This window comes from Fukomys damarensis, unplaced genomic scaffold, assembly GCF_012274545.1.
Source record: "Fukomys damarensis isolate Sample0158 unplaced genomic scaffold, DMR_v1.0_HiC HiC_scaffold_37, whole genome shotgun sequence".
In the NCBI taxonomy this organism is placed as follows: domain Eukaryota; kingdom Metazoa; phylum Chordata; class Mammalia; order Rodentia; family Bathyergidae; genus Fukomys; species Fukomys damarensis.
The window spans coordinates 3,276,163-3,288,512 of NW_022900949.1; the positions used below are offsets into that span (position 1 = coordinate 3,276,163).

General features: G+C 53.7%; 1 protein-coding gene across 3 annotated transcripts in view; it reads right to left on the bottom strand.

Moving 5' to 3' along the window:
* Positions 1 to 4,801: 4,801 nt before the first annotated feature.
* The window catches only part of Elavl1 (ELAV like RNA binding protein 1), a 32,881-nt gene continuing 25,332 nt past the window's right edge, over positions 4,802 to 12,350 (bottom strand). For all 3 annotated transcript variants that reach the window (XM_010605637.3, XM_010605639.3, XM_033759402.1), the window contains exons 5-6: positions 9,309 to 9,534; positions 4,802 to 5,915 (exon numbers count right to left, since the gene is read on the bottom strand). In XM_010605637.3, coding sequence (XP_010603939.1) covers positions 5,591 to 5,915; positions 9,309 to 9,534 — 551 coding nt within the window. In that variant the 3' untranslated portion in view covers positions 4,802 to 5,590. The remainder of the gene's footprint in view (positions 5,916 to 9,308; positions 9,535 to 12,350) is intronic.

Genomic DNA, 12,350 nt, shown 5'->3' on the forward strand with positions numbered 1-12,350 from the left:
TGTTTTTTTTTTTTTTTTTGAAATAGGGTCGTACTAAGTTGCCCAGGCCGGGCTTGAGTTTGCAATCCTCCTACTTCAGCCTCTCAAAGAGTGCTAGAATCACTCAGCGTGGGATGCGGTCTGTACTTGGCCCAAGGCAGTGCTGTGATGCCTCCACGCTCCCTGCCTCCTCTGCACCCACCCAGGTCCCTATTGATCACACCTCGGTATTTGGTGCCCAGCCAGCCAGCCGTTCTCCAGGACGCCGCGATGCTGCCCACGTGGCGGTCAGAAGCGTAGTCAGTCAGGTCTGGCTGAGCCACTGCGCCTTCACTCCTGGCCCGGTACCGGCCTTTCTGAGGTTTCTCAGCTCCTGGGGCTCTGGCATCATCCTGGCAGCTCCAGCCCATCAAAGCCTATTTCTCGGCCCACTGTAAGGGCCTGGGGCTGGCATCCAGCTCAATAGAGAAAAGGGCATCTGTGTGTCCTCAAAAGCTCCCATCAGCCCCTCTGTGCCTGCCCCACGCCCCTCTCCTGTGTGTCCTCCTGGGGAAGGGGCCTGCGCCACCCCCTCTCCTGCCCTCCATGCAGTGGCTCCCTGAGCTGCAATTCTTCTCTATACCCTGGAAGCCCTTCTCCTCCTCCTCCTCCACCCTCTACTGAGGCCCGGCATCAACAGCCTTCAACTTAACAAAACCGATCAGGCAGAAAGCAGTCCTTGGGGTGAGCGCAGAAGGTAGAATTTAAATTCCACGGTCCACAAGAAGTCCAAAGACAGACAACCCCAATCCCTGAAAGACTGGACAGCTGCAGGAGGAACCCTGAGGGGAGGAAGCTGGCCAGGAGGCCAGGGAGACCAGAGGAGTGTGGACAGCGGGTGGACAGCGGACTCCCGGGAAAGGGAGCCCAGGCTATGGGGATGGCCGGTGTGGGGAGTGGCTGGACCCCAAGGTGTCCCAAGGACCGGGACCTTGGGGAAACAGGGCCACTGCGTCTCCGGCTTGTGAGCTCAGCCAGGGTGGAGGAGACATCTGGGCAGGCAGGCGGCTGTGGGCAGGGGTCCCAGAGCACGCCAGCACTGTCCGCGGGCTCCGGCCCTCCTACACCGTCATGAGTCACACACGATCACCCCTACACCATCACATCTCAAGCATCCCACTTCATTTATTACCAAAATATCACAGAATTCCAGTCATCGGTAACATACAGTGTTGAACACAAACCTGATACCTGTGGAAGGAACTGAGTGCCGGACAGCTGTGTGTTAGGGAACCATCAGTAACGCCCCAAACCGCATCACTCCGTACTTCAAAAATACGCTTTTGAGAGCTCTGGAAACTGAATTAAAATGTCTACACAGCTATGAACAATTGTTTAATAAAACTTTTTCATGTTTCCATTACATGTAAATATATCAATTTGGCATCTCTATAAAAACTCTGAAAATGGTGCAAAAGTTTCATTCTCTTTGAGAAAGCCATTGACAAAAAATATTCACACTTCACTAAAATTTTGAAAAATGGTCTTCTTTCAAAGCTTCTTTATTAATCTGAAATCTTCTGGATTATCAAAATCTAGGTTTGCTTTTTCCTCCTAAAACTCTACAGAACATTTATTCACAAGGATGTAAAGGAAAAAAATAAGACAGGCAATGGGGAGGTGGAAAATTTTAGGGTCTTTTTTCTTTTTCTGAAAATAATTTTTAAAAAAAGAAAAGCTAGTTACATAGCATCCTCAAAAGAACACAATGGGATTCATTTTATTGTTGACTTTTGGACAGCAATGTCAGACTTTATTGAAAACAAACCTATGTAAAAACAAAGTTAAAACAAAAAATGGTACCTGAAAATAAATTATTTCATATAAAACAAATCAATAACTTAAAACACACTAATATACAAAATGTCTAGCCATCTACTGTACAACGCGGGAATCAGCGGATAGCGCCCGCCCCTCCCCCAAGCAAGCCCCTGTCATCGCAAAGTCACAAGGGGAGAGGGGACAGGGCGGCCCCAGCCAGCAGGGGACGGGCCAGCCTTCTCCTCAGGGAACGGCCACATGGTCCTGCCAAGCCCCCACCAGCCTAACTTGGGTGCTTGTGGTTGGTGACTTACAAGTTTCTTTTTTTTCTTTTCTTCTTTTTTCTTAAATGACCAACAACACGACAAACTATCACTGACAGGTTGCGGGAATGTAATACAATCATCAGAAGTCGGGGCAAACCCCGCGGGTGAGATTCGGGCTCTGCTGCTCTGGTGAGAAGGAGCCAATTACCCAAGCCACTCGACAGAAAGCACTGTGAGCCCAGAGGGCGGACAGGGCCCCCAGAAGGGTGATGAGCCCTAGGGGTCTCCCCTAAGGAGCTGCCTCGGGTCCCAGGGGGTGAGGCAGGTCACGGGAAGACAGGAGATGAGGCCGTGGTGGTTTGCTAAAGCAGGGAGGCAGGCTGCCCACGGCATGCAGAAATGCAACCAGGCCGAGCCGAAGGGGACGGGACAGCGGAGATGGCAACTTCGATTTTTCAAGGCCACTGATGGACTAGGGCACTGCATCTTTACAACTTAGAGGCAGACAAGAGGCTCTTGTCAACAGGCAAACTGGGGTAGCCAATTCACTGCTACGCACTAACTGCCTTGGGGTTCGTCTGCTTCTGGGGCCCAGCAGGGACCACCGGGCTGCCAGCTCTGAGGTCCCCAGACGCCCACCCAGTGCAGACTGGCCCCGGTTAAGGAGGCTGCGCTCCAGGGGGACAGACCCACCTGCTTCCGGAGGAGCTGTCACCCAGCGCCACCTGTGGCAGCCTTCAGAGTTGTGGGACGGGGTGGCCACGGGTGGAGCCGAGAGGTACAGCCGGCACTCAGGGCCGCTGCTCGGCACGACAGCCCGAAAAGCGAAATCAGGCCGGAGCAGCGTGGGGGCAAATGGACAATTTGACTGGATCTACTTCACCAGGTCGGAGCTGCCGAGGGCTTGGTGAGCACCAGGGAGGTTACAGAAGCCCAAAGAGTTCAACCACAGCCTCTTGGGGATCTACGGAGCTAAATGCTGAGAAACTAACACTGCCTGCGCTTCGTTCTTTTTCATCGAACTTCCCAAACAAAAGCTACTCTTTTCACTCAGTATAAACACAATCGATCTATGTAAAGTGTTCCCATGGTTTCTTCTGGGTTGTGACTTTTTCTTGGTGGTGCTGGAGATGAAACCCAGGGCCCTGAGCAGGCTGGCAAGCGCCCCCAAGCCTCTGGTTTGTAACTTTTACAAAGGAGGCTCTTTGCAGAGGGGTCCAGAAGACTCAACAAACCCGTGCCCCGGGCCAGCATCTGGTGCCTGGGTGGCAAACTGCCTTTCAAAAGCACTGTTTCGAGAGCAAAGCCCTTCTGCAGCCTGGCACATTTCAACTCCCCAAGGAGTGCCCAGGGATTTCCGGCTTGGAGGCTGCTGAAACGAGGCTTTCCCTGACCTGAGAGGCGACAGGGGTCCCCTCTGACCACCAGGACACATCGGCCCTCAGAGGAGACGGGGAGGGAGAGCAGCGGAGCCCAGTGAGCCGTCACGGTTCACGCCGCAGACGGACACCTCTGCCAGGGTGGGACTCTGGCCAAGGCTGGCAGGAATGCACAGGAGTTAGGGGCCATGGGAGAGGCTTCGGGTTTGGAATGCACCTTTCCCCAAATATGCTGGCTCAAAGGACCTGAAAGGGCTATCTTCCCAGGAAAACATTCTGCTCCCCGAGGAAGGAGTGCTCTGGGGAGACAAGAGCGGAGATCTTCCCTGTGTGGAAGTGGGCAGCGGGGCTGGGGCTCCTGGGGAAGGAAGAAGAGGTCCCACCAGCCTGGGGCCCACTCTGAGGAGATACGGCCCAGCGCTCACAGCAGCCTCTGTGATACGTGAGGACAATGTAAACGGCCCCTCTGAGGGTGAAGGGGGCAAGGGACAGGTGGCCTCAAGCTGTCCGAGGGCTTCTGGAGACGTGGACCTACTCTGGAGATGTTTGTGCCTGTTACTCAGTTTTCTACTTAAATAAATGAATAAATAAATAAATACCTAGATAAATAGATAAAATAAATAATGTTGCCACGCTATGACATTAAGAACTAATAAATGACCTGTCATCACATTTGACATCTCACGTCAAGGCTAAAAGCTGCCAGGACAGAGCTATCCTCTTCCAGCTACTTCTCAAACCTGATCAGGTCCCTACTCTGGGTAGGCCCTACCTGCTCCCTTCCTACCAGCTCCCTGGGTAAGAAGCACCTTTCCGTGGCTGCCCATCCCTATGCCACGGCTTACAAATCCTTTTTCTTCGAGGCAAGTGCTTATTTCTTAAGATCTTTTGACCCCTCCCTGAATGCTGGTCTGTCTGTGCCTTCCCTAGCCAAAAAGAAAGAAAAGGTAAAACAAAAAACAAAACAAAACTCGAGCAAAACAAAATCAAATTTAATGGTCTTAAATGCAAAAGTAAAAACAAACAAAAAACACAAAAAAGCAAAAGAAAATTAACAGAACAGAACAACCCAAAATGTCAAGGCAGTTATGAAGAGAACTTTTGAGGGTTAATCTTTAAAACTACAAATCAAAGGTTTTTGTTAATAGATAACTGGCAAGAAGTAAGTACTTTTCTGCTGAGTGTCCATACGAAAGCAAATCCAAAACAAAATCCGACTAGGATAGAAAAAAGGCTAGCGCTCACAAGAAGGGATGCGAGAGATACAATGCTCAAATGTTCATGTGTTATTAAAAAATAGAGCTATCTTATGCATTCAAGCTACGTTCAATGCTCCTGGAACGGGAGAGGTCATCGTGAATGACAGGATCCGATGTGTGGGGCACCATGCATGCAAAGTGTGGACAGAAACTCGGGGTGGCGGAGCAGCGACTCGCCGTCGGGAGTGCCTGGAGCTCAGGGCCGACTGGAATACACTGGAGTTTCCCTGAAACTCTTTGGTCCGTTCCCACGGGCGCCCGGGCGACAGGACACCTCTGTGTCCTTCTCTGGAGGGCCTGGCCCAGCCCGGCGTGCAGCCCCCTCCTCCCTGGTGGTGGCCCACGCCGGACGGGGCCACTGCCACGCCCAGAACCCCTTGGCAGAGCCCGGGACTCAGTGAGCAGGAGGTGGCAGTGGGACCTGCTCAGGAAAGCAATTTCCTGTCAACCAAAGCATACATCACTTAAGATGCTGAAGCAGCTGAGCAGACGCACACTCGCATTTGTCTAACATCTTTAGGTAAAACTGAAACTGAAAGATCACTTTTGATCCAGTTTGTGGAGACATGGAATAAACGAGTGTTAGACAGTCTTAGCAGTAAAGCATGCTTCAGTCTCACCACCATCCAGAGGGACTGGTTAGTCAACGCAGTCTACTTAAGTTTCTGTTTAATATATATTTTAAAGGAAATAACTTAAGAAACTTAAAATTGGTCTAACATTGTGGGATTTCAAACATTTGAACATGTCGGTTGCATCCCAGAGTATAAAAACGTTTTCACTTCTCATTTAGACTAAGACAAACACTTGTGAAAATTGGCGCAAAATGAGTTGTACACTAACAAAAAAGTTTCAACTTCTTCACTCTTAATTATCTATTCCGTACAAAAAAAAAAGCATGAGCGAGTTATTTGTGGGACTTGTTGGTTTTGAAGGAAACCTGTAAGATTTTGTCCCCCAGGCGGTAGCCGTTCAGACTTGCTATGGCCATTGCAGCTTCTTCATAGTTTGTCATGGTCACAAAACCAAACCCTTTGCACTTGTTGGTGTTGAAGTCGCGAATCACTTTCACGTTGGTGACGGCGCCAAAGGGGCCAAACATCTGCCAGAGGATCCCCTCGTCGGCGTCTTGCCCGAGGTTGTAGATGAAGATGCACCAGCCCGAAGACGCGTTTCCTGGGACATTGACACCAGAAAGCCCACTCATGTGATCTACACCCATGGGGGAGAACCTAGCAAACAGAGAGCACAGCGTTCAGGTCAAGGTCACGTGGGCGACGAAAACACAGGTGGGGGCAGAGAGGGGACAGTGGCTCGGCATGCGCTGACCCGTGCGCTCCGGCCCCTTCCTGTCCTCCAGCTCGAGCTACAGGGACAAAAAGGCCGCGGCACAGCCAGGACCACGGCTGATGTGGGGCCGGATTCGGGACGGTGGCGGAGGGTGGGACTCCTGCTGCACGGGGGGTTGCAGCAACACTCGCCGCCACTGCTGCTGTTTTTGTACAGGTTGGTTAGCTGCTCAGGGGCACCCGCATTTTAAAAGATGGACACCTCCTCAGGGCCCCTGTGTGACAGGAAGCCTCACACTCTGCGCGATGCAAGGGCAGGAAGAAGTGTGCTCTGCTCCCAAATGTAGCGCCCTTTGCTCCTCCGACCACCGCACAGAGCCACTGCGGGGCACAGGAGAATCCCCTCGCACAGCTCTGGGTGGCTTGAGCCACCCCACAAGGACCTGGGCCCAAGAGCGGAGAGCAGGGCTGGGAGGGACACCAGAACCGAAGGCACCCGTGGGGCCGACTCATGGAGTCCTGTCCACAGCCACACTTTCACGTGCACCAAAGGTTATTCTGGCAACACGCAAATGCTGCAGTGAAGATTAAGGCAGAGACAAAACTCAGTGAGGCCACATTGCCTTCTAATGCCTCAGACCCCCGGGACTACGTTAAGAACATCTGAGTAGGGTTCAGCGGCTGCGAAGCCACACAATACACCTGGAGAAGTATCTGCTCCAAACAGAAACACGGTTTCTGGCTTTGGGCCGGCGCAGGCCCAACTGAAGCAGGTACTCTCGGGCACTACTGACGCATCACCCTCTGCAGACGCCATCCATGAAGCAAGCGGCTCAGCCCCAGGGTCCCTGTCCACAGTGGAGAAGGAATCAGAAAATGCAACTGGCTGTGGTTTCAAAAATCACCAAAGTCAAGCTGGGCGTGGTGGTGCACGCCTGTCATCCCAGCACTCAGGAGGCTGAGGCAGGAGAATCGCTGTGAGTTCGAGACCAGCCTGGGCTACACAGTGACTTCAAGGTCAGTCTCAACTACAGAGTGAGACCCTGCCTCAAAAAACCAAAACAAACAAACAAACAAAAATCACCAAAGTCAACCAGCCAGAAATGGGTTGGTTAAGTAACTCAGTGGCCTGCGGGTGACCCTGAGGCCGCTGGGCCACATTAAGACCAGGTATGTTCTGTAGAGGGTGGGGAAAGGCAGCCGGGGTCTGTGGGACACTGAGCGGAGCTAATTTTCAGAGAATTGGAAGGAGCGCGCGGCCCTTCCGGCCTGCGTCACCAGCCACCGCACCAGGCCCCACACCCACAGCTCAGTCGGAAGAAGGAGTTAAGGAAACTGAACAGCGCAGACCTTCTTCCTCGTCCCTACTCCCAGGCAGTGCAGCAGGGCAGCAGAGGCCTCAGTCCATAGGAGGAAGGGCACACGTCCACATAGACACCACGGCACTTTATACAGGGACTCAAGCATCCTGGGCTCTGCTATCTTCCTGGTCTGGGGGTTTTCTGGCTTTTTGAGACAGGGTCTCACTATATAGTCCAGGCTGGCCTTGAACTTGCAGTGGTTGTCCTGCCTCAGTCTTCGAGAGCTGGAACTGCAGGCCTGTGCCCTGAGGGATGGCTGGATACTAAAAATAATCTGAGGTAGTATTTTACCAAATACTAGCTTAGGCCATAACCAAATGGCTGTTGTTCTTAGTACTTACTCTTTTTTTTTTTTTCTTTTGAGATGGGGTCTCACTATGTAGTTGAGACTGACCTAGAACTCACTTTGTAGCCGAGGCTGGTCTCAAACTCACAGTGATCCTCCTGCCTCAGCCTCCCAAGTGCTGGGATCACAGGCGTGCATCACCATGCCCAGCAGGATTTACTTTTATTGGCTGGACTTTTCTCCTGCCATGAGACCTGATTTCTTTGACCTTGACAGAACACACAGAACACGAACACACACATGCACACACGCACGCACGCACCCACGCACACACACACACACACGCCTGTGCCTGAAGGAACAGGAGAACAACTCCTTCCTTGATTCCAGGCTTCTCTGGATGTGGCAGGACCTTACAGGCAGCTCAATGCTCTGCTCCTCTGTGCCTTTCTTGTTCTCCTCATCTCCCTCCCCACCAGCGGCAAAGCTTTGCCCTTCCTCCTGCCTGGCCACCGTGTCCCTCTGGCTGCTCTAGCCCTCCAGCTTGACCAGCTTCCTCTTTTCTCATCCCCAACTGTGACCCAAGGCCCGGCTCCTCCTCCAGCCGTCCCCTTTCCTTCCTCACATGCTACCATCCACACATCCAGGCCCCAGGAGCAGCGCTCTCTGAGCTGCTGTTGGGATTCTGAAAGCTGGATTTGACAGTTTTTATTTGTTTGTTTTGGTATCGGGGATCGAACTCAGGACCTTGAGCTTGTGAGGCAGGCAGCTAAACCACTGAGCTAAATCCCCAGCCCTGAAAGTTGGATTTTAAAATCCAGCTCAATCTGTCCAAAAATGCTTTCCAGCCTCGGCCTTTAAACCAGAAGGGCCAGGCAGGCCAGCTGCTGGACCTGGGCACACAGGAAAGCCACTGCTCTGGGGCAGCACTTCTGAGAAGCTGGCACTGAATAGCCAGACACAAAACTGACTTAGTCAGTGTGTGCAAAGGCCAGACTCAGGACACTGCTTAGACATCCGATGTGGCCGGAGCAGCTCAGCAGCAGAGAACTGGCCCAGCAGGTGTGGCCCACGCCCCATCCTTAGCACTACGAGAGAGGAGAAACCCAGCTCGCATGCAGATCAGTCTCCCGAGCATCCCTGGGCTCCACCTCCTCTCCCACGGACACAGAAGGGTCTGTCACCCCCAGTTCCATCCTGGTGCTGCCAGAAACTGGATGGCACCAACGTGTGTCTGCCCAGGAGCCTGGTCCTGTGCCATCTCCGCAACTCCCGTGAGTGTCAGCTCCTCAGTGGACACTTAGGTCAGCGCTCCTATCTGCAGATCTGAGAACCGCAGAAAAAATCGCATGAACCTCCATACCTGTGCTGACTGTGTGCAGAATTCCCCGTCACTGTTCCTAAGCGCTAGCTACAGCACGTTGACTATATACACAGTATTCAGGCTGTGAGGGAGACATGCTGGGCCTTGAGCATCTCTGGATTTTGGTACCTGAGGGAGACCCGAAACCTGGCCGCTGACAGACACCCGTGCATGGTGTTCATGCAGGTGCATTTCTGATGGGGGTGGTGCACAGCCATGAGACGGATCCCAAGATGCGGCTGCTGGGAGCAGCGAACACCCCCAGCATCTTCCACTTGGTGTGGTGCCTGCAGCAGCGCGACGCCAGCGGCCACCTGCGGACTCACCTGAACCTCTGTGCCTGGTGGTGCACGGGGCCCCCGAAGCGCCGCGCGGGCGAGTGGTACAGCTGTGAGAGGAGCGCCACGTTTTTGTTCTGGTTGGGGTTGGCTGCGAACTTCACTGTGATGGGCTCAGAGGAACCTGGGGGTTTATGACCATTGAAACTGGTAATTGCCTCTTCTGCTTCCGACCGTTTGTCAAACCGGATGAACGCAACCCCTCTGGACAAACCTTTTTAACAAACCAACAAAAATGGAGTTAGGGGGAAAAATGCCAAAGCCTTGTAAAACTGAAAAGCAAAAGTCAAGTCAGTCTGCTGCAGTTCAAATGGGATGTCCAGTCCACAAAATAAGCAAAAGTTAACCCTAAAGAAAAAAATAAATGAATCGATTAAAGCAAATACACAGCAACTGATAAACACTAAGGCTTCACTCTTCTAGCTGAAAGGGGCTCCACAGTCCTCGTGTAAAGGTTATTTTGGTGACAAACTTTCCAAATAGGTACCCAAACCTATTTTTTTAAAAAAAAAGCAGGATCAGGAGAGGCAACTTCTACCAGCAAGGCCAGTGTGGGGCACAGATATGCTGGGAGGGAGGGTCCAACCCCTCCCTGGGCTGCCCAGCTGCTGTAAGCAGGAGCCATGGGGCCAGCTGAGGGCGACTGCACCTTCCCGACCTGCCCTGCAGACAAACTGGCCCCGCAGAGCCACTCCCTGCACACCCTCCCCTTCCCCAGAAGGTGTAAGTCCCAGAGCCAGGCTCCCCTCCAGCTCGGCCTGCCCCAGCATGGCATCTGTTTCTTGGACTCCCCTGAAGACATGGGATCTCCCTTGAGCCCCAACTGCCCTCAGACAGAGGCAGAGAGAAAGGTGCCCGGGTGGGCTCCACGGGGCGGAGCACGTCAGGAGCCCTCGTGGGAGCTCCTCTGGGGCTGGTCCTCTCCTACCCGGAGGGGAGTCCCTTCTCCTGCCACTAGACAACCCGAGGAAGGCACACCCCGCGCTCGTTGGCACCCAATCCCACCAAAGAGCAGCCCGAGACCCAGACCCACGGCTGCTCTCCTGGGAATAAGAATGTGGGGTAAAGGTCGAGAGGAGGCCCGAGTGCGGGAGACGCGCCAGACGAGGCCCACATAACATTCTGGGCTGGGATCGCATGCGTGGCCTGGCAACAGAGGCTCCTTATCTCAGCGAAGGCGGTCGGGTTTATTCTCCTTCAGCACGCGGTGAATGACAGCGGGGCAACGCAGGGCTGCGGGGGACCCGCTGAAGGAGTGGCCGCCACCTGTCCCTCAGGGCCTCGCCCCTTCCACAGGCCTTCCCAGGTCTCCAACTGCCCACGGCTGAGACACGTGGGCCCTAGGCGAACAGACACTCAGGGACTCAGGGGAGGAGGAGTCTGTACAACTGTGACTTCTGTGGGCCCCACACCCTCTGCTCCCACTGCGCCTGCCTCATCCGGCCACCCCTCCCCAGCACAGCGCTCTCCAAAGCTGTGCCGCGGGGCCCCACAGCTGGTGAACATGCATTCAGACATCGCGTGACCAGAGGCTCCCGCCGCTTAGTGAGGTCAGACATAGCCACCCAACCGGGGACTGGGACTGGTCTAGGGCCTGAGCTCAACGTCAAATTTCAGGTCAGAGGAATCCCTGAAAACACACATTTGGCAAATGCTGTTTTAATTTCTTCTGCACACGAAGGCCAGCTCAGTCAGCCCTGGAAACAAATGCAAAGCTAACTCCAGGCAAGGACAGAGCCGAGGCCGCAGCCCCCACAGCAGCCCGCAGGGAGGACCTGTGTGCAGCCAGCTGGGAAGCCAGTGTGTGAGGGTGCTTTCCTTGTCTGCTTTTGCACAAGGACTTTCGAACAGAAACTTCCTGAGTGAAATGAAGAAAACCTGGAGAGAGAGAGAATGGCGCTTCCTGCCAGGAGGCACAAAGTCATCACACTGATGAACACATACCTTCTGAGGCTGGCTCTGCACTGTTACGTCATTATGTCTTATGTTTTAGGATTAAGAGCAGAGACCAAGAAAGAAATGGCTCAATCTCCCATGAGTGAACTAATAAAATTCACAATTACCACAAAGAAGCAAAGAAACTGAAGTTGCCCAGACTGGTCCCAAACTTGTAATCCTCCTGCCTCAGCCTCCTGAGTAGCTGGGATTACAAGTGTGTGCTGTCACACCCGGCTCAGGATGCAGAGATTCTTAAGAGAGCACCCCAGTTTCTTCACCCTCGAAGCATGCCACCTGAAGGCAAACTCTACTCGAACCCACTGGCTGCCCCTTCTCTCCTCTGGGCCCTGGGCCTTGTGAGGCCCCAGCAGCAGCAGCCCTCTGTACCCCAAGGTGGGGACACAGGGGGAGGGAGGGGCTGTGAGAGGGTCCCCTGGAGTTCCCTCCTTGCCAGGCTGGCAGTGAAGGCTGAGGGAGAGCCCAAGGCTGAGGTGCCCCAAGCAGCCCCGGGACACTGCCCTTGCAGAGGGGAAGGGGGCAAAATCCCAGCCAACAGACGAGGGGAGCCGTCTGCAGAGGTGACCATTCTGGGCATGGTGGGGATGTGTGTTCCCAAGAAGCTAAGGGGAGCCCCAGGAAAGCCAGGCGGTGAGGTGCATCCTCTGAGGAGGGGATCCATGTGAGCGCTGCTGACTCCCCCGCCTCGTAGTGCTGGGTCACAGCCAGACATAATGGCCAGGCAGAGCTGTCCGCGTGGGGCCTAGAAAAGGAGGGTCAAGGAGCCGACCACAGGCCACTCAGTGACGCCGCTCAGATGCTCGGGTGCAGGATGTGGTAGGGTGCACTCATGTGCTGGCCGGCTGGCCACTTCTCTGAACCGGTCTTGAGGGTTAGGAGGACCCCAGGGGCCCATAAGAAATGTCTGGCATAGCTAGATATGGTGGCGCACACCTGTAATCCCAGCACTCGGGAGGCAGAGGCAGGAGGATCGCTGTGAGTTCAAGACCAGCCTCGGCTATATAGTGAGTTCCAGTTCCAGGTCAGTCTCAACTACATAGTAAAACATGTTTCAAAAAAACCAAAAAAGAAAAA